This window comes from Drosophila sulfurigaster, chromosome 3, assembly GCF_023558435.1.
Source record: "Drosophila sulfurigaster albostrigata strain 15112-1811.04 chromosome 3, ASM2355843v2, whole genome shotgun sequence".
NCBI lineage: Eukaryota > Metazoa > Arthropoda > Insecta > Diptera > Drosophilidae > Drosophila > Drosophila sulfurigaster.
This window is the reverse complement of record NC_084883.1, coordinates 33,434,796-33,462,361: the sequence shown is the minus strand read 5'-3', so window position 1 is coordinate 33,462,361 and position 27,566 is coordinate 33,434,796. Positions and strand designations below refer to the sequence as shown.

The 27,566-nt window shown below is 38.0% G+C and overlaps 3 protein-coding genes across 3 annotated transcripts in view; 1 reads left to right on the top strand and 2 right to left on the bottom strand.

Annotated features, from left to right (window-relative positions):
- LOC133843943 (probable chitinase 10) overlaps window positions 1–27,566 on the bottom strand; it is a 139,526-nt gene that overhangs the window by 108,858 nt on the left and 3,102 nt on the right. The gene's annotated exons all lie outside the window — the stretch shown is intronic.
- Window positions 216–2,006, top strand: LOC133843545 (uncharacterized). Its single transcript, XM_062277146.1, has 2 exons — window positions 216–1,507; window positions 1,568–2,006. The coding sequence occupies exons 1-2, from the start codon at window positions 794–796 to the stop codon at window positions 1,712–1,714; spliced, it is 861 nt and encodes a 286-aa protein (XP_062133130.1). The 5' UTR covers window positions 216–793; the 3' UTR covers window positions 1,715–2,006.
- Window positions 5,469–27,566, bottom strand: part of LOC133843933 (glypican-6) — a 48,929-nt gene continuing 26,831 nt past the window's right edge. The window contains exons 2-8 of the mRNA XM_062277704.1: window positions 12,997–13,161; window positions 12,265–12,499; window positions 9,228–9,384; window positions 8,896–9,162; window positions 6,290–6,849; window positions 6,057–6,226; window positions 5,469–5,996 (exon numbers count right to left, since the gene is read on the bottom strand). Of these exons, the coding sequence (XP_062133688.1) occupies window positions 5,536–5,996; window positions 6,057–6,226; window positions 6,290–6,849; window positions 8,896–9,162; window positions 9,228–9,384; window positions 12,265–12,499; window positions 12,997–13,161 (2,015 nt within the window). The 3' untranslated portion in view covers window positions 5,469–5,535. The remainder of the gene's footprint in view (window positions 5,997–6,056; window positions 6,227–6,289; window positions 6,850–8,895; window positions 9,163–9,227; window positions 9,385–12,264; window positions 12,500–12,996; window positions 13,162–27,566) is intronic.

Sequence of the window (27,566 nt, the reverse complement as noted above, 5' to 3'; positions counted from 1 at the left end):
GCTACAAGTTATTTGTCAGGAACCACGAAAAATTAACTGCTTTATGCAGCAAGCCAGCCTACTTGCTGGAAAAACGTATTTTACGCAGAGCTGTCTTTAGAAAAACGATAAATATAATTAAATGTCAAAAGTCAGTTGAAAATATCATTATTTGGTTCTTTTTCAGTCTGTGTTCAATGCATTTGTTAATTACAATAAATGTTTGAATTCCAATTTAAGTGTAACAGACGAACAAAGTTTAAACGGCTAAGCAACAGCATCTTTTGAGTATAACATTTCGGTTAGCAGTATTAATAGAACACCCTGTGGCTGAGAAACCAGCCAGTACTCAAAACAGAGTAAATAACAGCTGATAGTAAAATTTGTAACTCAGTTTGTTTTAATTTACTAAAATGGTTGACCAACTCCATGATGATGACTGGATAAATATTGTAAGGTATCTAACCCTAAGAGATCAATTATCGTTAATGCGTACATGCCAGTACTTTGAGAACATTGTAAAAAAAGAGCTGGCAATGCACGGCCAAGGCAAAAGTGGACGCGGACGTTCTGCAAGTGTTCAAAAAGATGCCGCAACGAATGCACTGCTTTCTGCAGTTAGCCAGTAAATCACTGAAGAAACTAATTCTACGCGGCGCTGAACTAGAAGTATTGCTGCCATCTTGGAAGATCTACGACTTTCAGCAACTGCACAGCTTGGGACTGCCATGTTTGGTGTGTGCACAGTTTCGACCAGACTACATTGCTGCTCGCTCAAATATTTCCCAATGTAACCGAACTCAACATTAAGGACATGAGTGGTGGCCATGGCATCTGGAACTTTGAACGCGTGCAGGAGCTAACATTGAATTCCACTTCATTGAATGCACAAGTGTTGGATCGTATTTTTGCCAAGATGCCGTTGCGCAGACTGTCGCTATTTCCATTCTTTAGCTCCCAGTTGGATGACCTTTCACTTGTCCATAGATGCACAACATTGAAAGAGTTTGTCATTCATGATTTCAATTTGAAGTTCGATATGTTGCGGAGTTTGCTAAATTTGCCAAATTTCTATCGATTAACTTTATACACCCGGGAATATTACGAAAACTATATGCGTAATTTGAGGGCATTGGAACAAGAGTATCGAGTGACATCTCTGCTATTTAGAGCATGCTTCTGGTTCTTTCCCAATGTCAGCTCGTATATTGTTCGCTTCAAGAATCTTCGACGTCTGGTCATGCTGGATGATGATATCGATAATTGTCAGCTAATGCTCATTTGCTCTCAACTGAAACATTTGGAGTCATTGCACTTAATGCAGATTAGCGAATCCTTCTCTGCCAGCGATGTCTGGAATTTGGTCGACGCTTGCAAGTCTTTGAAGGAAGTCAGCATATCGTTCAACGATTTGGAACCAAATTTCTTGGAGGAAAGCAAGAAACTTATAGATGGAGTGTTCGTGAGTCGCAATTCGCCTCTGACGCTTCACGTGTATAACACTATATTGGACCTTGATGTGCAGGAGGTAAGAAAATGTCATTGAATGGTTATTTTAACTGATTGATTGATTGAATTTCCATTGTAGACTCTCGATGCACTGCAGCATCCGTTGCTGGAGATTTCTTTTGATGAAGTGATAATTGAAACATTGGCAAGAGCACCTGACGCATTTATAGAAACCGAATTTGTACCTAACCAATTGTATTCAACACATAAGGGAGCACCCAACTAAATTCGTATATAAACAACTCAGCAAAGACTGCAAAGCACGCACTCTGTGATTATTATGAATGTCACTGGTAAAAATCGGTTTTATATATATTTTGCATTTTTAAAACCAGTGATTTATATCGCAAATGACTCACATGATCTCAAAAATCATACATTAATGAGAATGGCGACGAAGCGATTGAGCTGCAAAGATGGAGTTGGAAACCTCTGAAATCAATTATGGTATTTAACTCCACCTAGTATTTGTTCAAAATAAAACTGTAGTATTTTAGAAAAGATGACGTTTAGATAATTTTATAACTTTTTTATATGTAAATATATATTTTTAAATAGCTAAAATATAATGAAATAAAATCAATTTTGATAAAAGTAAAGTCATTTATTTACTAGATTTTGAAATTACCAAGTCACAACTTCTATGTGTAAGGGAAGATTTGATTCGCAAATAAAAAAGAAATTTTCTGTACATGGGCCATTATGTAGTACAACGCTTTTGCCAGATAAATGAATACGGCCGCATAATTCAGATCCGTGGGAGTGAGTTGGTTGATTTCTAGCCCACTTTGGATATTCGCCTTTGGGCTCTCCAGATGTGAATGAATGAAACACTTTTTTTCCTGGTAGTTCAATTAAATCCACCCAGTACATCAAAAATCTCATTTTATGATGCAAGCCTGTCACTTCCTCTAGAGTCCGTAAATTGGCAAGATGTCCGCCCATAGTATGACATTTAATTACCGCATTAAACCGGTTTATACGATTTTCATTTTCGATGTAGTAATATTTTGAACCAATTTTCTGAAAGGGTTCTCTTTTCGCATAAAAAACCGATGGAATATTCAATCCATTTAATATAGTAGTATTAAATCCTAAGAAAATATTTTTAGTTAGGGAAATAATCGAACTTTGTCTTCATACCTTTTGTTGTTTCAAGCAATACTACGATAAATAATACTTTAAATAGGAAAAAATGCATCCTTCAGCAGTCGTTCTTTTCCCTTACAAATAAAATATACAATGCGTAAAGCTTTAACACAGAGCTCTCTTATACGAGTATAGGCAGAGATTGAATTATAATTTTACATATTCCTGTGGGGAATAAATAACGAAACCTCAGAAAAAACATATATTTTTAGAAAATCAAACGGAACTACATATTGAATTTATAATATATTGATTGTATATGTATAAGTATTAAATAGGTAAAATTTGTATATTATAAATTAAATAAAACATGGACTGTTATAATTAACATTAACTTCTTATCGTAAAAAAGGATAAAAGGCATTGTAAAATTTGTCATAATCAAAATGTGCACATTTCTGACCACATAGAGTACATATTATATGAATTAATATCAATATATCAATATCAATATGAAGACCCAGATTTTAGCAAGATATAGCAAGCAATTTGAGCCACTATATATATTATTATATTATATATTCCGAATATTTCCTGCCACACTCTGTCATTAAAAGTAATTTTGCAAAATATTATATTATCAAATTATCATATTTTTATTATAATTTCAATTTATTATGGCTGGAGTTGTAGCCTCGATCTTGCCACTGAATAATACAACATTCTAAACCATGTATTATTCTTTCCATTGTTTCACAAGTGCTCTTTTATAAATACATTATGATCCACTTACTTTATTTTCAAAAACAAAGAATGTCATTTAGTTTTATAAAAAAAAAACAACGGATTCACATACTAGTTTTATGAAAGTTTTAATTTTATTTCATCAATCACCAGTGAAAGTATATATGAAGTTTTGTAGTTAATCAAAATATTCCAAATCTCTTTTTCAATTACCAAGTTAGAATCTTAATGAATCTGGGAATACTTAATTCGCATATAAATAAATATTCTAGTGCACATGGGTGGTCATTAAGAACAATATTTCCATCGCTTACAAAAACTTGGCCACAAAATTCATTTCCCAGGGCATTATTTGGTTCATCTTTAGCCCATTTTGGATATTCGCCTTTGTCTTCGCCTGTTGTGATTGATATAAATGTTTTATTATTAGTTGATAATGCAGTCAAGTCCACCCAATATGTGTCCCAATATCCTATCTTTTTTGAAAAAGCTGTCAAGTCTTCAAGAGTCCGCAAATTAGCAAGATGCCCGCCCATACTATGACATTTATTCGCTGCACAGAACCAATCTAGACGCTTTTTACTTTCGATATAGTAAAAACTTGAACCAATTTTCTTAAAAGGTTCAATTTTTGCATGAAAATCCGATGGAATATCCAATCCAGTTGTGATATTAGTATTAAATCCTATAAAAATATATTTAATTATTGAAATAAACGTACTTTTCCTTCTTACCTTTCGTTGATTCAAATAATACTATGATAAATAATACTTTTAATATTGCAAAATACATCCTTCAGCTGTCGTTATTTTCGCTTGAGCATAAAATATACAATACGGAATTTTTTAGCATGAAGCGCTGCTTTTATACTTGATGATTGAATTATAAATAGATAGCTCAATCATAGAAAAAGTAAAGCTCTGTTTGCGCTGAGAGGGAACGATAGAAATATTTATAAAATAACATAAACCACAAATAGTTTGTATGTGTAACTAAGCAAATTTTAAACCTGTGCTCCAAAGAAAGATTTGAATGTTTCGTTTTGTTTTCTTCAATGTTACTTGTTGTATTTGTTTTGAATACATACACATAAAAATAATACATATATTAAAAATCATAAAAAATAAATATACATATATAGTAATTACGCTTTATCAGCCTAGTTGAAAAATGCGGTTAGTTTAAAATCGATTGAGGTCGCAAATATGCGAATCGATGAACCAACAAATATATATTTATATCAATATACTTATGTATGTGTTGGCTTAGCGATCAAATGCTGCTGGAGCATTAGTTGATCGATTTTAAAAATGCTTCAACTATGTTACTAAATTGCAGTTCAGTATAGTTAGAAATTAGTTATTGCTGTTTATGCTGTTATTGATTGTTAATTGTTAATTAAATATTCTGGCAACTTTTACGTATATGTATGTATATAAAGTATATATCTATATATTTTTGAATGCATATATAAATTATATATGTATGTATATATGATACAAATCTAAGTTTGCTTAGTTTACGGGCTAAAATGTTTATACTCGTAGTTAATTTTTGCTAAACGATCACAATGAACAGGCACTCACATTCACATTCACCCACACACTCGCACTCACATTCGCATTCGCACTCATTCGCTTATATCTTACAAATTTCGCACTTACAACTTAGGGTGCTGAACTTAACTTAATCGCTAAATTGGGTTCTTGTTACGTATTCCTTACATCGAATTCGACAGTTCTTAATGCTCAACAGCGACTTCAAATAAGAATTGAATCGATTCGTTATATATCTCGATTTTACACATATTTCTATATATATATATATATATATATATATTTGATCGATTATATAATTGAAGGCGTTGACTTGGTTTGTCGCCATCCGTTTGATTGCTTATCATTTTGTTTTTGTTTTTGTTTTCAATTGCTTTGACAAAAGTTTTTAGAAAATTTTGGACTTGCATTTCGTATATACTCGGTTCTAATAACATTTTTGTTTCATGGATTGAATGACTGAGAGTTTTGTGGACAGGGGGCGTGCAGCGGACGGGGCGGGAGGGCGGCGTTACGTGGCGTGGCATGATATGATGATCCACCTCGACTGCACTTGTTCGCTAGCTAGCTCGCTTCCATCGTTTCATATCCTTTTCATTTTTTTTTTTTGTGTATTTAATTGTTTTTATCGTTGTGCGTAGCAGCTCTAGTAGAATAATCACAGCAAATCGGCGCAAACGCCACCGAACCACGCCATATAAAGTGGCAGCAAGTAGACGACAAGCGCCCGTCGCAGTGACATCTTCTCAGGTGCACTGGAGGTGCGCGTAGCGCCATCTGTCGACGAGTGGTGCATTCCATCATCGACATCCTCATCGTTATCGTTGTCATCATCGTCGTTAGTATTATGCGACTCATCCAAATCGTTGTGATCGTGTGTCACATGCGTGTTATGCAGTAGCGGATTCTTGTCATCCACATTGGGTCGAGACGTGTGCGTGGTCACCGCCGGATGTGTATCCTCATCGTCATCGTTCTCGGAGTCCACGCGCACCGATGGATGCTCTCCGTCGGTCTTGACATTTGGCTCGAAGGGACCCAGGCCAGAGCCTTCATCGTCGTCTTCGTCGTCCTCGGAACCCGAACCAGAGCCAGCGCCGCTGCCCATATAGGGTTCCTCTGCAATAGATTAATTTGCATTTGTGATATATTTTTTAAATATACTTTTAATCGCCTTACCTTGCTCACTCCAGTCAACATCTTGACCGTTATACGCATTGCGCAGATGATTGATCGCATTCTTCAGGTGGAACAGCTGTGTGGACATTTGAGCTGTTTGACGTGTGCTCGCTGGATTGCCGCTGAACTCCGGATTCGAACCATGCTCTGTAGTCACCGAGTGCATATATCTAAGAAGAGACAAAAGAGTGTTGATTAAGCTATGCCTGGCATTGCAGCTGATCTCCGCTTACCTGTCGATGGTGTGCCCATTCCAGCACATGCCATCCACATCCGAGGAGGCAGCGATGTCTTCGTTGCTGCAGATGGAGTGCGGCAGATTCGACCAGAACTTCTTGTAGTCCTTCACACGCTGACGGATATCACGCACAATCTTGTCCAGAATGGGTTCCCGACTGCCACCCATGCCTTCACCGTCGTCATCGTCGTTGTCATTGCGATTCTGCTGCTGTTGCTTGCGCCGTTGCTGCTTGCGACGCTGCTGTTGCCTCCTGTTGCCACCGCCGTTTCCATTTCCATTTCCGTTGCCATTGCCAGACTGAGTGGCACCTTGTTCCTGTGATTGCGGCGATGTGGACTCTTGCGAGCCAGGATCTGCGGCACGTCGTTCACGCAATACAATCGCCTCATCCAAGGTCGCATCAATGTCCAATGTATCCGCCTCTGGAGTGCTCTCTGCATGTAACTCCTGCATAGCCAACATTAGCTTGGGATCAGCCGAGCGCTTGGCACGTCGTAAAGTGGGACGACCACAGCCCTGGAAGACGCGATTCGTAATATCTTGGCCAGAATCCTGAAATTAAAGAAAAGGAAATATGTTAAAGGATATTGCAATTTAAAATTAATTATTAAAAATATATGTAGTTTGAATTTGAATTATTCGAACTGCTTGCAATGCATTGGGGGGAACAGTTGCACTGCTTTTACGTACACACTAACACTGCTTGTAAGCAGTTTAATCACTGCAAGCTAAACTAGCGCGCACAGCGGCGTAATTTCAAATCAGTCACTGAACATTAAATAGCAAATAAAAAAACAGTAGATATTTAATTGTGATGAATCAGTTATCCGACTGGTGCATAACCTCAACCTCAACGACATATATTAATAGCCAATAAATAATAGCAAGATAAGCCGCGGTTTGATAGGAAATGCGCTACAACAAAAACAACAACAAAATACTAAAAAAAACAGCAGTCGCAAGCACTTAAGCAACCTTAGCTTAGTGATCTGTTCGAGTGAGAGCGAGACACCTTCATAAATTGTTTGCCTGTGTCAGCGTCTGACTGCTCTGCTCTGTTTTTATCAGCAACTCTTTATCTGCAGTGTGTTGGGCTGTTGACACGAACTGTTCCGACTACCATTTACAGTTTGGGGGGTCGTGTTAAGGTTCGGCATGGTTCGGAGTTCGGGGCTTTAAGTTTAGGGCTGGCACTTCAAAGCGGCCGCCGCTTTGACACGCTTATTTGGGCCTATCCCAATGTATTTAGCGCAACTAACTGTAGTAGCTAAGCTCTCTCCCTCTCCCTCTCCCTCTCCCTCTCCCTCTCCCTCTCCCTCTCCCTCTCCCTCTCCCTCTCCCGCTCTCTCTCTTGCTCTCTCTTCCTCTTTGTGCAATCTCTGATTTGATAAAAATAAACTGGCAAAAGTCAAGAAACTAATAAGAATTAAATTAAAAACTATTTTGCTTTCGGTCTCTCTACCCTTTTATGAGGCCGACTGCAAAAACACAAAAAAGAGCACGCAAATAAACACATTAAAAGCCAAATGCCGCACTCTAACAACAGCAACAACAGCAGCTATGATACAACAACTCACACACACACGCACACAACAAAGAAGAAATGTATAAATTTTAAATGGAAATATAAATTAAATTCATATGGGAACCAAATGTTGTGCAAATAAATCGTTAAAATGGCAAACAAAACACAGAATTTATTAAAAGAAACTATGGTAAACAATAAACAAGTTCAACACAAATAAAAGAACAGCAAATAGTTGTTGGAGCGTATCAGTTGGGAGAATTGATTCTTTTTTAAATATTGTTGTAATCAAAAATCAATAAGTTATTTGTAAATATTATGGGCATAATATTTGTGCCAAAAAATTACAACAACCGAAACCACAAGATTATTAATCAATTTTATAGTAGTTTGTTGTTTGCTCAGACGAAACTAAGGAATGTAAAATAGACAAAATTCTATTCGAAATTCTGAAACGAATCAAGTGGCACTTTTAAACGGTTTTCCCCTAACTTTGTGCGATCGGGTTAGTCAGCTATTCAAATGAGTTTGAGCATAAGTCCCCACAGACCGTTGACAGCTTTATGAGATAATTTATAACTGAGAAGCATAAACTAAAATCAATGAGCAGAACAAAACTAGAAACACAGCCAAAAACGAGGGAGCCAAGTGTGCTTCTACCCTATCTGTTTTTACCCTATATATTCGATATAGTACCATATATAAAATAGATTAAGAAAGTCCCTATGAATTTGTCATTCGATGTTTGTTATAAATATTTTTAAATTAATACAAATATAGTTAACATTGAAGAGAATCCTCAGTTTATATCTTTTTAATTATTAGTAAAGCGTTGTTTATAGATATTTTATAGGTGCTCACGAAATAATAATAAAATATAATTTGATGCAAGTTGAACGTGAACCAAAGGTGCCTTTTTTTTGTTGGCTATGCGATTAACTTCGAATAAAGATTTGAGAATCGGATTAGACTATCCAGTTTATGGTCACAGGGTATTAAAAAAAAAATACAGCAGCTGTTTGTGAAACGAGTTAAGCAACAGAATTGATGTGAATTATGCTAAACGCACTCACCTGGAAGTTCATGATGGCCTCGGAGATTTTGATATTGATGGGCTCGACAACCATGACAATGTTGAAAGAGCCCAGCATACGTTCCGCCACCTTGTCCATGGCCAAGGCAAAGTTCTCCCACTCGGTGTCAAACTCATGCAGATAGTGTAAACATCCCTTGATCACATTCACACAGTAATTGGTGCAAGGTTTCTCCGTGTAGCCTTTGCAGGCGCCGCAATGTTGCATCTTGGTCAAGGCGCTTGTGCAATCGGGATTGAGACGAATCTACAAAGATAGATTACAAATATTATACTGAAATATTTAACCAACTTTAAGCCAGCTTTACTTACAGCTAGAATGCGCTTTGAGACATCGGCAGCGGTGGCCAGAGCTTGGCCATAAGTGCGTGTTGCCACAAAGGAGCGTTTGATTTGCACGGATAGCTTGTCGGGCACATCGCCGAATGGTTTCAGTTCCTTCATATGCTGGCTGACGCATTGCATGTATCTGCAAGATAGAAGCGAGAAGAAGAATAAAATATATGAACAATTGTTTTGGCGTGGGCAGAAAATCGTTGCTTGTTAAAGGCAATAAGCTGAACAACTCGCGGAAAAATCATACAGCTAGTCAGTAACTCGTCGGCGACTCGCTGCATGCTGCATGTTGCATGCTGCCTGTTGCACCTATTGGAGTACAGCAGCTGCTGATGTTGTTGCACTTGTAAGGCTGCAACCAGTTGGTCAGCAGGCCATAGAATGTCCAAGTCAAAGTGAGCTCGCAGCTGAAGCTATTTAGAAATTACTTGGACTCAAGAGGCTGGATTAGATGATTGCTGCCAACGACATTCCTAAAGAGCTCGGGGCAGTCCGAGAAGTTTCAAAGTCAATCTACCATTTGGCTTGGATCACCAATAAGTTCATTAAACTTTTGGACAATCAGCAGAATTGTCTGTTTCTAACACCCGTTGAAGTTCACATGCTCAACTCTCTCCAACTGCTGAAGCTGCCCCTTCATTAAGTGCAGCACACTCCATTTGAAGCAGTGACTCGTCGACCCCCCGACGACAACAGCAAATAACAAATATCATAAGAAAGCGACAGTTGAAAATGCTCTACGGTTAAACACCCGCTCCTGAAGTTAAAAAGAAAATGAGTTTGCTATAAAATTAACTGATTTTTATTTACTACATGAAATCTAAAATATTATTTTAATGTATGCATTTTTCTAGAGTTATTTTTATTTATTTTGTTCTTTTCTCTTATTAATATTTTTTTTTTCATAAATAATTTCCAAGTTCATTTAATATCCATTTATAACTATTAACTCAGCTTGTTGTCAGGTTTAAGTTCACGCTTTTAATTTAAATTAATTCAATTAAGCAAATTGAACTAATTGTAAAATTTTAGTCCCAAATTTAGACTTAGATTTTGAGATGTAGGTGTTTATCCATGAAGCGAACGAATAGATGACCATGGCTTCATATCTAGAGAGTTGAAGCTGCGTTGCTGCTTTATCACTAAATTGTTATACCCTGCTGTGCTATGACTATCGGGTATAGCGGGCAGCAAGTGGCGGCAATTACGCCTCGCCATCACCATCGCCATCGTCATCGTCAGCGTTGTGGCAATAAATGGACAACGTGCCAAAGCACGTACGACAAAAACTAAAACGATGACAATAAAAACGAATTGCAGGCAGCACTAACAACAACAACAACAACAGCAATTGGAAAGCGCGTGGGTAACACGAGCCGAACGAAGCTCACCAAGGATGGGGTTGGCACTCGGACTGTGCCGCCAAAGCAAAGCTGCAAAAATACTTGGAGCTGGAGCCAAAGTGCCATTTGGCCAGGCGCGCGTAACAATTGAAGCCAGTTCTCAACCAGGCTTTGGCTTTGGCTTTGCTTTTACAGGGGCAATGAGCCAAGTGGGCGCTATTTTGGTGCTGCAGGAAATGCGAGCAGCTGACGCAGGAACTGCCGCAAAGTGGATACGACGCACATACTCAGTATGTTGTGGGCATGGGTATATGCACAAGCTAATTACGTAGGTAACATGGGGCAGAAATTTGTTGATTTGTTTGATTTGCTGATTTAATCTGAAGTGGGCGTTGAAGAGTCAAAAGATGTAGGTAAATGTAGGTCTTTTTTGTACTCTATGCTTATACTCTATAACTGCTACCCAAAGATAACTTTTTGCTAGCAGTATATGTATCGATCGATATGCCAAATATAACATTCGGCATATTTTAATATAATTTGAATATAGGATATGTATTTAACGATCGATATACCAAGTAGAGGCTTCGGTATATAAATTTTGTATATTTTATGAATAATACCGCCCTGTTTGAAATGTATAGCATGTAGTTTTCTTACTTGTAGCTTAGTTAAAAAAGTAAAATGAATTAAATATATTTAAAACAAATCTTCGATAAATTATCTTTTGGTTTCAAGCAAAATGAATACAGATTTTAACTACTACACATTTTGTAACAATTTAATTGTAATAATAAATTCTGGCTATCAATGGAATAATATCGTATTATTTCAACGTCGTTTAGAATAAAATCTGCTGGTGTTATGTCTACTATTCAAATAGTTGAGCGATTTATTAAAATACCAGAACTTCAACAACTGAAATATTTCGAAACCCATCTAAAACTATTTCACTTGCATTTTGCATCTTCAACTTTGTTTGCTTTATGATTTCATAGCAATGAAATTTATCCTCCAACAATTTGCTTTGCAGTTTAACTTTACAATGCAGCTTCGTATTTGTTGCTCTGTTGCTGAATAATTCTTTGGAATTTAGCTGACGCTGTTGCAATAAGGAATGCAATTTCCTCTCCACTCAGATTTGTTTTCTATTAAGCTTGCTGAAGAAGTTGAAATTATTTAGCTAAGAGCATTTCAAATTCGTTGAGCAAACTTTGCTTAATTTCCCCATTTTCCTGTTAAGCGTTTCAACCGCAGGCAACAACCAACCAAAGCGAGTGAGTGAAGCAAACAAACAAATAAAGCAGCAAAAACAATAGGGCAATTCCAACCTATGTGAAATTGCACACCAACTCTAGAGTACAGACTGAGTTAGAAGGGCAAAGAGGGGAAAAGAGAGGGAAGAGAGAGCGCGCGAGTCAAGCAGTCAAAGTTTCATCAAAGCTTTGCCCCATTCAGTCAAGTCAGGGCGGCAGCAGTCAGTCAACCATTCGACGCTCGACACTTTGCGGTTTCACACGTCTGTAGCTCCAAATCAAATCTGTCAAGCGGAGGCCTGAATATTGTGTGTGCTTTTGCCAGGCATGGGTTTCGATTACCCATTATACGAATACGAGTACGAATACGAGTATGAGTATGAGTACTCGTTTGTTGTTGTTATGGTTACTCACTTTTCGTCAAAGGCGTACTGTGCATTCAGCACCGTGAACATCTTTTGATAGAGCGTGCTAAAGAACTTGTCCATCACCTCCAAGAGATCGACGCGACCGCGAGCATAATAGTTCTCCAGTTCGTTGAATAGATCCGAAAACACATACGAATGCTGTTGATAGATGACGCCATATGTGCGCATAAACATCGTATGAAATTGTCCCTTCGATTCCTGCAGCAATTTGCGGAAAATATCTGCAAAGAGGAAAAGAGCACAAACGCAATGAAATGGAAAATGTAACCACAATTTTTCTCAACTTTTTTTTTATTGAAATGGCGCACATCCGGCTGCTAAATGTTTAGAGAGAATATTTGTGGCAACTGTTTGCAGTGGATGCAGTTGATGTCGCTCTTGCAGCATCCGCTGCACAAAATATCACAAAACTCAAACATCCGCATAGTTAGTTAGTGCATGCCACATTCCACATGCCACATGCCACTTGACATTGCGTCAGTTGGTGGCAGTTTCACTCTGTGTTCTCTGCTCTGTCGCCATGTAACCCGAGGCCCGTATGATCACCATTGACATCAAACCAGAACGAGAACCACTTGACACCCGCAATATCGTTAACAAATCTCTAATCTGTGAGCTGTCTACATGCAATTAGAGTTGCGTTTTTTTTTTTTTGGTAGCGCCTTCTGTTGGCAGTTTCAAGTGGCTGTTGAGCGATATTTCTGCTTTTGTAACTTACCATTAAATTTGGTTGCCTTGCCGCCCAGCAGACCAGACATTTTGGTTATCTGCTCCTTTGTGTGCCATTCGAGCTGTTGCCGCGACTGTCCCGCCATCCGCGTCTCCATGTTGTAGGTGCAGCAGGTGCCCACCGATGGCGACTCGCAGTAGCGTAGCACGCGTTCTGTAATTAGAGATGGACAGATTGGTTAATTGGGTAATAGATTGACATGCCATTAACTATAGGTAGATAATAGACAGTAGTATTCAAGAATTAGACAGTAGATTTTTATTTAATTCGTGGAATGTAAATCGAAGAAGAATTTCAATGTCTATAAATCAGGAAAAATAAATGAAGTTATTTATTTATCCACTCCAGTTTAAGCACAACAATTTAGTTTCAAATTATGAAAATAAATGAACAATTTAAGCAAAGGAAGATGTTGATGTTTAGACAGAATTAGAATTTAATTTAATTTGTATAATGTGTTTAATATACAAATCAAAACAGCATTTCAAAGTATCCAGAGACGATTAAAAGTTGGATATAATTCTAATAATTTAATTTAATCATATCGCAAGTCTTATACTTATGTGTTAAAGATGAAATAATTTATCGATTAGCTATCAAGTTCTATTTATATTTTTATGAATATTTGTTTTGTAACATAATCTAACAGTATTCAATAAATACTGTACAGCGATATATTTGTTAGGATTTCATTTCATTAATCAGATTCATATATATTTGTTTTGAAATTGGTTATGTCGGAAACTTTTTTAAAAGTTAAATTTACAAATAAATAATTAAATATTTAAACCACTGAGAAATACGTCATTCATTGTGATATAATACAGAGACAATTTTATAACTGATATTATATAATACAGATACACAAATTAAAAAAGTTTTGTAGTTTTCAACTAAACTATAATTAGATTATAACAATAATTTAGATTATAAGAGAAGTCAAAATTATCGTTACATTTAGTCCTAAATAAACTATCAACTGCACATTTCATATGCTAATGTAATAACAATAAAAGCTGGTAGAGAAGCAAATGCTGCTAAGTAGTTGATTTTGTTTACACAAAGTGAGAAATGATTCGAAAGATGATAATTTAGTCGACAATTTGCCGATATGTAAATGATCGCATGCTGCTGATCTAATGAGCTCAGAAATGTGCTGGTTCCGTAATCTTTTGGAGCACATCAGGACCACCATAGAGCGCCACTGGAGTTTACTGTCTGCTCTCTACATCGTCTGCTGTCTGCTGTCTAGAGTCTGGAATCTGTTTGTTGATTAGTGCCCGCATCGCATCAATAGTCACAAATTCCAATACGATGAATTGCCGCGTTTTGTGTTCGCTGTTCGGTTTGTGTGTTTGCTTGGGCATTAGAGAGCCACTGTTGATGGCTGTTGCTTGGATGCGTTTCATTTGTTTGCTGGTCAGTCAACTAACCAGAAGGTACTACAAATAGCAGTTGATGAACATTCCAAGAATTGGAACTTGCCACTGCTGCTGCTGCCGCTGCTGTTGCAGTGGCACTTTGACTCGACGTTGCCACTTGACATGGTAACCAAAAACCCAAAACCAAAGGCTGGTCAAGTCACCTTTTCTCTCTCTCTCTCGCTCTCTCTCTGTCTATTTTGTTTTCTTTTTTTTCACAAGAAAACAAACGAAGCGTTTGCTACCGCCATAATGGCATAACGAGTAACCGTAACCCGAACCTGAACGAACTCACGGATACGGGCGTGGCATTCTCCCCAGCCCCCTTTTGAGATTCTCAAATGTTTTCCGGGCATATTTACGCAAACATTTAACACGTTTACTTGTTGTTGTGTTGTTGTTGTTTTTGTTTTTTTTTATAGTCGATCAGGTAGTTGAGGCGCAAACGCGAGGAAAACTATTTAAAAAAGCGAGAAAAATTATGCATTAGTTCCATGCAACGATATAATCATGGTATATTGCCCCCATTCCCCATTCCTGAAGTCTCCCCTCTAAAAAAAAAAAACTCCCACTACTGAATGCGTCTGGCATTTCTTTTTGGGTGTTTTATGGCCCAGCATTTTTGTTTATTTAGACAATTCTCATGAATGGGCAGACGAGCGCTGCATACAATCGAAAAGTTCCAACACTAATTGAAAGCAAACAAGAATCAAGATTTTTAGAGGTATTACGAAATACCGAACATGGAAATACTCTTATGGATTATAGTTTTGATTTTCGTCAATAATAATTATTACAATTTGTAAAGAATTTGGTTAATGATTGAGGTGATTATAAGAGTTTTTGAAATCATTTGTAAATTTTCTATGTTAACACATTTTCTGATTTTCCAAATTAAAATCTTAGAAATAGAGGTTGATGTTTATATAACAAATATACATTAAAAATATATAACATTCTGAAAGTAAACATTCAATATTATACTCTTAAAAATATCATCTAATCTGTGCAACATTTCAACTCACAATTTAGTCATACCTTCAGTGAGTGTGAAAAGCATTGCAGATGAATATTTGTAATAGAAATTTTTGGGTGAATCGTTTTGGTTTAGTGTCTAATACAATTTGTATTTCTTGCTGTAGCTGCCAACTCATACTTGACTTGTTTTGGGGCCTCATAACATAAATTTGTGTTGCCCAGTTAAATGCATCATCTGCAGAGTGCAGAGTACAGAGTGCATAGACGAGGGACGACTGCATTTTGGAGAGTCTGTGTCTGTGTGTATATTTTGTTTATTTCTAATATAAATTTAGCTACTTTAGTGCACAAAATTTGTAAACAGAACGATGTCTGACAAACAGAGCTGGAACTCATGATTCTCATCGTTTCGTTGGGCTTTTATGAGCTGTACTAATTGTTATGTTGCACAAGATATGAACTAAGTGTGGCGCGTACAACGAAATTGTTGTTTGCTGGCAAACTCGAGCGAAGCCTTTTTGCTTATCTAAATTGCCTCGTTACCAACGGCAACAATTGTGGCAACATTAATTGCCACAGCCAGTGTCTCTAAGCTCTCAGTGTTATTGTGTGTGTGTGTGACTGGCATGGATAATGCGGTTTAGCCAAGAGATTTGATAGCCAAGTTAATTGAAATCGAGTTGCCAGTTGATGAAGTGATACAACAACAGCAACAATAGAGGAGGCATGCCTCCACAGCCTAGTGACAGTAACTAAGGACATAGAAAAGGATTTATGCGATGTAAGGAAACCCATTAAGTGTCCGCACACATAGCATAAACCCAACCACATAGAGAATCGATAAAGCGTGGCGTAAAATCTATGTTAAAATAACATTAGTATGAATGAGGAAGGGAGTCTTAAAGTTCCCTCGCTTGCCATTTTTTATGAATTGCTGCATAATTTCTCCACAGACAACAATAGAAGGGCGGGCGGGCGTTCGGTATAACAAATGTTGCCAGCCGGGCGAGATGGAAGGAAGGTGTCATGAACATAATAAATGACCTTAACTTACCGATATGCTACTTTTCCTTTTTTTTTCTTTTTGGTTTTGGTTTTTTTACGCTGACTCTACGCAAAAAGCACCCTGTTGTCTAATAGAAAACTCCAGCTTGCTTCTGGGTTTTTTTGATAAAATGTAAGCAGGCGAACGAACGGACAGACGTCAGGCAATTTCTCTAACAGCAGTAGAGGACACCCAACCACCCAAGCAACTAAAGTGCCACCCACCCTTCTGGGTCTCACATGTTCTTCTGTGGAAAACACACGCTATTTACTTAGTTGCCGTGGCCCAACTAAGCCGGCACGGGGTGCGTACCCCAAGCCCAAGCCCAAGCCCAAGTGAAAGGCAGTCGAGCGAAATTCATTTCAAATGATTTACTGTAACGATCAACAAACGACTCCTGTGGCGACCATAGAGCACACGCCACAGTCACAGCCACAGCCACAGCCGGCAACCACCCTTAAGGCAACAGACGACGGCGACGACGACGACGACGCCAAGCAAATGTTAAAAGGGTGCGAAAGTTTAGCAACGCTTCTCCAAAATAGATAACAGAGAATGAGAGGAAGAGAGGAACTCGAAAGTGTGGGAAGAACACACACAACGGTTAGGGTGGTGACTATGCTGGGCAGTCAGAGTGTCTAGCAGGTGTCTACGGTTAGTTTGGCTGTCAGAGAGTTAGGCCTTAAGTTTATTCGGATGCTGTCCCTGAGAAATGTGATAAGCAGAAGTAGTAAGTACTATTACGCTGATGCACAAACCCTTGAAATTCTGAAGCAGCCCTTAGCCTGACACTCAACAGGGTGCTTGACACCAAAATGCAACCAACAAAAATGTGCTACGTTGGCATGGCATAAAAAAAGAGCAACACCGTTACCATGGGGAGATGGCAAAAAATTGTGTTTAACTTTTTTGAAACTCATTAATTTTAATATAATTACTTTAGATGTTGCATTAAATCTTTTATAATGAGATTAATTTAAGGGGCTATTAAAAATGATATGAATATAAATATTGCACTAATGTTTCAAAAAATGTTAAAATGTTAATAATTAAAAAATTTGAAATTAAAAAAAAGAAAATATATGGTATAATCGGTATAGTCATTTTAATGCCAACATTACTCCACAAAGTTAAGCACTTGTTAATAAGTGTAGTTGAGTATTTACATAAATATGTTATGATATAATATTATACAGTATCCAACCAACTATAGTAATAATCTATTCCTCAAACTTAGTGAGTTAAAAGATATTTCCTTAATTTATATACTAAGTTGATTATCGATATGTTGTCAAAAATAGTTATAAGTTAATTATGCTAACTTTTTCATGAAAACTTTTCATTTAATATAAATAATATGTACTTATTTATGCTTGAAACTTTTCAACGAATTTATTTGCCCAACTGTCCCATTTCCAGCATACGAGCAACAAAGTTTTCCCATTCAAACTCTTCAAATTCCCCAACACACTCGCGTGCTCTATTTCTCTGTCGCTAAATCTCTCTCTACCTCTCTCTTTCTCTCTATTGCTTTCTATCATTCTATGCGCTCCACTTGGAGATAAAAGCGCAAACGGGCAAAAATTTTGAAACACAGTTTGCGAGTGAAAAGCCAAAGCAAATAAAAACAAAAAGCAAAAACAACACTGCAACACGAGACAAAAGCAAAGGCCAGAAAGAACTAAAAGCGCCACCGCTCCCAAAAAAAAACATACACACACACACACAGGCAACAAAACAAAAGTTGCGTTTTGTCCTCTTCCCCTTTGCGACGAAGAGCAAAACTTTACTTTTGAGTCGAGTTTCAATGGCCAGAGAGCGAGTGAGAGCAAGCGAAGTGGCAAAATCTCACTCATCGCTTCGTCCTTTTTGGCTTGGCACAAAAATGCGACGCGGCAGCTTTAGCAGGCGCACAGCAATGAGCAGCAGGGCAGCAACTGTTGCACACGTGGCCGAAAAAACAGCTCAGTGCAAAAGGGAAATGAATAGCCAGACAGCCGGCAAACTCACATTCAAAGAGAGACAGAGAGAGAGCGAGAGAGAGTGTGTGTAACATGCGACGAGCGAGAGAGCAAAAAGGAGAGAGACATCGAAAGGGGTCGTTGCACGCGTCAAAAGCAAAAGCTTTCACTTTCGACTGGGGTTGCACTATGCGTTGCGACTTTGTGTTGTGAACAGTGGGCGGGGGTAGTGCGGGGCCAACGCAAACAAAATGGTTGACACGGGCAACAACAAGAACCATTTTCGTTCTCCACTCCCTATTCCTCTACTCTTCGCCTGCCTGTCTGGCTGGGAAATTGCATTAAATAAACTTTGGCTAAGCCAAGATGAAGCATTTGCAGGGCAAAAAAGGTTTAAACAACCTGTGAGCATTTTGCCTCGAGCTCCCAGAGCTCGTTTCATTTAACTTCAATTTCCGCCTGTGCACTGCTTGCTTTTTCATTTTCCATTTTCCCGTTTTGTTGTTGTGGTTGTTGTTGCTGTTGTTGTTGTTGTGCTTAAAAGTTCCTTGCTCAACTTTATGCTTATGGTAATGAGTTTTAATTAGGCGCACAGCAAAACCAAAAGCCCGTTTGAGTCGCAGCGAGTCGCAACCACCCCCTGGATGTTGGGAATATAGTATAGTTATGGTGTCAGGGGTTGGGTTGGGTCTGTTTTTGGGTTCGCACATTCATTGCCCATAGGCTTTTATAAAGTGTAAAAAAAAAGAGAAATTACAAAAAAAGTGCTTTTAATTCGCCCGTAAATCTGTAAATTGAAAATTTTTAATGGGTGGCAACAGCTGAGGCAAACAGTTGCGCTGTGAATTGGGTCAAATCTTTTTGGGCCCTTCGTCCATCATAGGAATAGAGGAGAATTTAGCAATTGTTTGTTGGTCATACATCTAACACAAACACAAACACAAACACAATTGCAGTTGTTGCACATTAATCGAACATGAGGCGGGACTGCATGTGGATTCCAATTGCCAACACATAACTCAATTGCCACCCGCTGTCGTCAAGTGTTGCAAGTAGTAAAGATAAAGCTACAACTCCGCAACTACGAGTAACGCACTTGTATTTGGCACTTAATTAATTTTACAGCCCTTGGACCTCCCGCTGTCTGCGTTCAGTTGAGCGGAAGCCTTACCCAATATCCACCTAGTACTAAGCATTAGTTGGTTTATATTCATACTAATTGATACTTAAAATAACATCGAGCACAGGAAGCACGCGCGAAAGCAAAAACAACAACTACAACCACAACAACAGCAACAGCAACAACATTGTCTGGAGGAGCCAACCAAGAAGTGGGAGAACAACATTAGAAAGAAGTCTATAAATACATTTATGTTAAAGCGCTGCGAGCTCACCAGCCCACAATTAGTTATTCAATATTGCTGTACTTTTTATTCCGACATTTTCAGCAGATTTTCTTTGCGCAAAAATCATTCAGAAAAACATTTTAAATGAAATCTTTGGAAGGCATGTTTTAGTATTCAATATAGTATATAGTATTTAAGTAATTTGTACAAAAAGTAAGACCCTTTTTTTTGGTATATTTTAGGATAATATCCTCATATTATAAACATATAAATAGTTTTTCAAGTTTGCTAAGTTTTTATTCTTTCAAACTGAAATTTGAAGCTTAAATGAATAAAGTTTCTCACATAATAAACTTATATCGAATGTGATTGATGTATTTTGCTATTGTTCACGAATATTGATATCAAAAACTTCTTCAATCATTCATTCATTGCTTCGGAATGTTGCCAATTTTAAGGAATGTCTATAAAAATATTGTCCATAACGCACGACTAGAAACTAACTAATAAAGTAAATAAATGATGTTTACCTGCAAGTTTCAGTTGAAGTAATACTGTAAACAATTAATGAAAATATCTTTGCCGTGATTTTTGCATTCTGATGCTCACAGCTGAATAAACAGAGATATAAACTCGATCTCGAGGCTAATAGAATCAACATTTAAGTATTTATTTTAGAATTAAGCATCGTAAGGCATTGTGGCTTAATACGGACGTAAATCATTGCAGTCAGGTAATGTTCTCTATGTAGGAGACGATTTTTTTATATTCTTTCTTTTTTTTGCCATTTCGATATGCATTTCTGGTGGCAGCTGAACAAACTCGAGTTGAGTGAGCTGCTGCTGGCAACTGTGGAAGGCGTTCGCTGTTAATGTGCTTCGGGTGCATGCAACATTTAGCATGCTCCACCTTCTGTCCAGCCTGCCACCACCCCCTGCGTCAACACCCCTCCCTTCCCCCCTCAACTGTGCTGTGTGTAATTACGTGTCGTGCCAGGTCGTTGCATAAATGCCAAATGCAGAGGGAGGCGGCACAGTTGGAGTTGGAGTTGAGTTGAGTTGGAGTTTGCTTTGCTTTGGTTTGGCTGCTTTTCTTTCTTTCTACTTATTTTTTCTTCTGCTTCTTTTGCTTTCTACACGTACAGGCGGCTCTTTTAGGCGTAATTAAAATTACTCGACTGCAAAGAGGCAAAGAGGTGGTCGAGGCGGGGACGGGGAAGGGAAGGGGAGAGGGTAAAGAGAAACAAATGTTTACGCTGCCAACACGTTTCATGTAAACACAACGCCAGCGAAGAGTTAGGAGTTGATGTTCGAGTTGTTGTTTGGCTCCTTCCTGGTCCCGAGGTCGACTCAAGCGACTCGCGAGTTGAGGCTTTTTGCATGATGAAGTGACGAATGCTGCGAACTTTGGCGTTGCCTCCCCTCCCCCCTCCTCCCTCCCACTATTCACATTTGTTTCATTTGTTGTTGCCAAGCTGTCTGCGATTTGGCCCCTATCTTGCTATTCTTTCCCTCACCTTCTACCCCCCTCGGAGATGCATAAATCTGGCAATCAGCGCATTTTCCTTGTCTGTCGGTCGTTCTTTCTAAAATGACAATTTTCAATGCGCAAATGTGCGAAAATTCATCCAGACAGACAGAGAAAGAATGATTACAAAAATAGCCCAGCAGGCGGCTACACAAAATGTTGTTGTTGTTTGTTGTTGCCATGTGTAGCTCGGTTGTTACTATATATTTATGAGGCGTAATTAGCCTTAGCTGGGAAAACTGCAGCTGACTTTTATTCTATATGTATTTCCTACATGCCCCCTTTTGACAGTGTCGACAAAACAGATCCCAAAAAAGAAATAAAGAGTGCTGACGGAAACATCTGCTATCTTTCTAATCTACATACATCTGAATAATCCATAAATAATCCATTGAATAAACTTGCAATTAATTAATATAAAATTAGTTCATTTATTATTAGAATAGCATTTCTTTTCTACGATTTGTTTACTTAGCCAACCAGTCAAGGCGACTTAATTAAATCACCATAAACAAACACACACACATCTGGAACAATTCATGACCATGACAAATCATGTGAAGCCAGCAAACGATTTATGAATTATGAATATGAATTTGAATTGCACATAAATAACGCCAAGAAAAAATAATTGTCAAGTGAAGAAATGACAACATAATGCGGTTTGATTCCTTTGATATCGTATCGCAAATGTTTCTAATGCCATTTTCGTAGCTATTTTTGGCGATTTGTTTGTTTTTTGTTTTTCTCTCTCTCTCTCGCTTGTTTGCCCCTTGATTCGCTTCAAGCTCCAACTCTGTGCGCCGCATTCATTCAAGCGAAATTAATTAAACAATAAAAATTGATTAATGGCATTTGAGACGGGGAAGGAAGAGAGAAAGAGAGAGCGAGAGAGCATACAGAACGTGTCCAATCGGCTGATCGTCAGTTTTGCTGTTAACCTGTTTGCTGTTTACATTCGCGACTTTGTTTTGTTTACACACAAACACAAACACACACACACACAATGGCCAACGGTTCGTATGCGCAATGTAAGTCATGTAATGTGCACAAAAGCGCTCAATGTCTCGGCCATAATGGCCATTATTTTTCTAGCTGCTCAAATTGTTGTTAATTGGAGCAGTTGGCAAAAGTCGTGTTCGCAAATGGGTCAGATCTGATTGATCAAGTGATTAATTGAATGAATCTGATAGGCAAATAGCTAAATTGCTTTGCTGTTGCTTTTGTTTAAGTAGCTAAACAGTTAACTGGCAATTTAAGTTTATTTTGCAGCAGTTAAGATCAAGTTTGCAATTTAAATAGTTCACAATTTGGAGCATACAACCTAAGCATTTATATTAAGTGCTGTTAAAACACTTTAATAATTTACTACCTTCATTTTTAGACACTCTTTTAAGTCAGTTATCAGCCACATTTAGTAAGCTTTTATATTCCAATCAACGCTTCGCATCTAATTAAAATGCACAAGAGCTGCTCGAACTTACAAAAAGAATCTTTTGCAAGTGCTTCGGCAAAGCTAAAGTATCCTTGACTTTAACAACTTTATCATCGTCTAATCAATCACAAATGCCAGTGGCATCCTTTGGCCATCTGTTTTGGATACAACAAAAAGCTGTCTGGTATTATTTGCAGCTTAATATTCTAGCAATGTTTTCAACAAAAGTTTATAAAATAGCAGACAACTTTCTGGCTGATACAAAAATAAAAGAAAAACCCCGAAAATGAAATAAAATGCAATGAGAAATCAAATGAGCATTTTTGCAGCTCATAAAACTTGTAGTACAACAAAAATGTTCACGCCATCAAACAAATCAAATTGAAAGACAGCGGGCCGTCGAAGAAGAAGCAAATAAGTAGGAAAAAATATATATGTATATAGAAGGAGAAGAGGTGGGCAATCAAAAGCGCCGCTTAGCCAGATCGAAAGCCATCGAAACAAGTTGTGTCTGTTGGCAGCTCGGATTTAAATTCGATTTTGGACGCGAGATAAAACGCGCGACAGAGATTTACAGCGGCGAATGGTGAAAAACACAACCAGCCACAATAAAAAATCGCAGTCGAGTTATTCAAAGCACGTTCCCGTGTTATGGACTTCTTTTTTTTTCTGTATTTTTGCACAGAGAGCGAGAGAGAGAGAGAGAGAGGGCGACTGCTGCTGTCGGAGAGGACGACGTCGACGACGACGTGTTGCTGTCAACTCTCTTGGTCAGTCAGCATGCAACACGAGCAGCATTTTTTATTTAATTCTCTGGCCCAATTAAGTTGACGGCGACGACAATTGAAAAATGTGCTTGTACTTGGCCATAAAAAGCATTTAGGCCATTTACAGTGGCCTCAGTCTCAGCCCGAGGCTCAGCTTTAGGCTCGAGTCTGTATCTGCGTAAGCTTCACATCAGCTCAACTCTCACCCAGAGCAGCGTTCGCAACCGCAGCGCAGTAAACGAAACCCTTTGCAACCGCATTGGCAACCGCAAAAGCCATAAAAGCAGAGATTTCCTCAATTTGCCATGCGAGAGCAGACGAAATCTCCTCCTCCTTCTCCTCTTCTCTCCTGGGGGGTTTCTCTATCCAAAAAATTGCTGCCAACCGCAAAACAATTTTGTAACAAAAACGAAAAGAAAAATTATGAATGGAAAAGCCAGAAAACTCATCAGTGCAGGCATCTCTCAGGGAAATTGTCTGTTGCTTGAAATGAATTAATTTCATAAATTTACGAGCATTTTTTTTGCATCTCTCTCTCGCTGACTGTCTCTGAAATTAATCGTCTGTAAAATGAAGAAAACACAGCGATGAGAAAATCGAAGTCAAATGACAAGTAAACGGCGAAAAATTGCAATCAATATAGCAAAAAAAAAATCAGAGAGAAAAAAAAAACGGTTTAAATAATGTGGCCTAACAATGCCTGCGTCTGGCTGCGGTTTCCAGTCTGCCATTTGCAATTGACAGTATGTGTGCAAAGATATTGTATCTTTTGCAACTTATAGCTCGCAGTTCGTACGCTTCACTGGCTTTTCGGTGGCTTGTTAACCCCGCATTTAATGGCTCTATAAATGGAAAGTCTCACTGCACAAAGTTCTCTGAGAGAACGAGAGTTTAACAGCGTGAAAATTGAGTGACGGGCATCTATTGAATATATTGGAAAAGATAAAAGTATTTTCACGATAAAATATTTAATATTTAATAAGAGAAGAACATTTTCAAAAGGATATAAAGGTAGAAAATATGAAAACTATTTAAATATAAAACAATATATGCAATTATTTCTTTTTTATATATTTCATCTTTTCATCTTTGATAACTTAACTCTATAATTTATAACATCTTCCAACTCTTTGCCCTTTAGAAATATCAAAATTCGTCAGACATCATTTGAAGTGTCTCCCAACGAAATTTTAGCAGAACAGCTGAGAATTTGACAGCATGAAGCATTTGCATTTGCCTTTGGCTAATGATTCATTCAACCCCAATTGGTTGGGATCATCCGCACATCTGCAGCGAGGAGGCCATAAACCACAATAGATTAATGCAGCTTACAGTTTCCAGTCTGTCCCACTTGTGGTTGCCTTACAAATTTCATCTGTCAACTTACAACGCTTCAAAGTACAGCACCTCTCTATGAGTGTCTCTCCCTCTCTCTCTCTGTCTCTATCTTTCCATCTGGGCTATAAATCGTTTAAACTTTCAGCGACGCCCACTTGTTGAATGCTAGAAATTATGTTATTAAGTCGGCAACAATTTATTTAGTTTAGTGCACTCGCCATTAAATATAATTTATAAATGATGGCAGCCCAAAGACTTCAGTTTCAGCTATCAAACACCATCTACAGAGCAGCATTCTCATGCTATAATCATATTTATGTTTGACGCGTGGGCGACGATGATCAAAAGGTCTCAGTTCGGTGTAAATATAATTGGGCAGCTCGTGAATGTCATCATGTCTGGTTGTTGTTGTTGCTGTTGCAATGCCATAAAGATTACAACGAGATGGCTTTTTAAGTGTTATAAAAAAAATTGTGTCGAAGTTGCTCTGACTTTTGACATGCGAGCAAAAAAATAAAATTCCAATTTCAATTCGAATGCCTAATATGCCATTCAATGTCCATAAAATGTCAAATAAAGGCCATTAAGCGACTCCAATGCCGATGCTCTTTCTCTGCTGTTAATTTGCCTAAATAAACCTCATTAAATATGCTGACCGACCAAATGGCCAATGGCCAATGGCCAATGGTCGATAGTCTGTCACGAGATGACAACAACAAAAACCTTTTCATCGGCAAATAACACACACACAACAGTCAACAACCAACAAGAAAAAAATATGATTAATAATTATCATCATTGGCAAGCCAATCCCACAAATTATGTTGTCACATGCAAAAGTTGCGCATACGCCGCGTTTGCCCACGACTCCACTTCGCAGTTTGTTATTATTATCATATTTTCTCGGCTATTTTTGGGTTGTACATTTTTCTTTTTTTTTTTGTATTTTTGGGCTTCTCATTCACGCGTCTCTAACAGGATTATGTCGCACGCAACATTAGCGACGATTCCCAACTAATCGAAATCCTGTCTACCTGCTGCCTGCCTGTGTCTCTCCATCTCCATCTCCATCTGCACACTTTGTCCCTTTGCTGCTCTTTTCTCAAGCGTTGCCTAATTTGTCGTCGTCGTCTACCTGTTTTTCAAGCGCAGCGTTTTTCACAGCGTGTGTTAATTTTGTTGGAATTTTCGCTTGATTATGTCCACATGGATTTCAAAAATATCATTCTCTTGTCTGTGCTGTGTGTGTGTCTCTGCTCAACCCCTCTGCTCGCCTTTGTTGTGCTGCTCGCTTGGCTACGATCGATTATTGATTTAATTAATTATCCACGCACTGTGTGTGTTTCGTAGTAAAAATTATTAATAAATTTAATGTAGCCAATGTACAAATGTGTCCCGGTGAATGGCTTCATTGCATTCACAGCAGCGACCCCCAATGGGGCAAGGGGAAAGAGATGCTTTAATTGTGGCATCAACAGCTGCTCTAATAATTTATACACTTTATGTACAACTTTTGTAGAAATTTACACTTAGAAGAATACAATTGTGTTGTAATTCCTATGATAAGTATTTTCCATTTATGAGTTTTACATTTTAGAATTTAGCTATACTTTTTATACCCGCTACTCATAGGTCACATAAACATTGTAGAAGAAATACTTTTTTACGTCTACTAAGTACAGGACTTAGGATTTGAGTGACAATCTGGTATTTATTACACTTTGTGGTATATTTTGAATCTAGAACTTTAGCAATGTACTGACAACATCGTCTTTGATATGTTTCAGTACTTTTGCAGTATATTAATTCGGTATAATTTTAGGAATAATTCCGCACTGTTTTGCTTTTATTCAAGCACACTCGACTGTAGCTTTTTTTACTTGTTTAAAGTTGAGTAAGAGACATAAAATATGATTTTCTATTTATTATTTTAAGCACTCTCCAACATCGCACAATTATTACAAGTATAAAAAGCACCTTCAACCTAACTCTATTAATAGTGATAAATTATGCATTTATTTTGTACAGAATTGCATTATTTCTCATTACGCTGTGGCAACATTTTCTTTCATATTCTTGTTGACAACTTGCAAATTAAGAGAAATGTTTTAGCAATTGTCTGGAGACGCCTCTTCATAAAGCTCTTCTTGAGCAGCGTTATTTATTTAAATTAAAATGCAGTTCGCGAAGTCAAAGATACTTGTGGCAGACAACATGCCAGCTACAATACCAATTGCCATTTTTGTTGTGTTGTTGATGTCTACTTCCCACTCGCCACTCGCCAATCGCTACTTGCTACTTGCCACTTGCCATTTTACAAGGCAGCTTCATTGTTGCTTTTATTGTTGGTGTTATTGTTGTTGTCCCCGTTCGTGCGTTACATGCATAAAGCGTTGCCACTGTGTACACGCAAATTTATTGCTGATAAATTGTTAGTTTGCGCAGGCAGCATTTTCTTATAGCGCATTACTAGAAAATTGCCAGTGCTTAGGCTTTAATTAGCAGCTATAGAGAGAGAGTCATTCGAGTCAGGGAGTCAGTTGGGGGCAGCTGCTTCGTGTTGTCGATTTCAATCAAAGCCAATTGATTTCAATTGAATCGTGCCCGTCTACAACGAAATGAAGAGATTGCACTTGCCTACCAGCTACCGAAATTTCCACATTTAGCAAAAATTTCACAACATGCTACAATTATAGCTCAAGTGGAAACGAGGAAAAGTAGCGGCAATCAAATGTGAGCG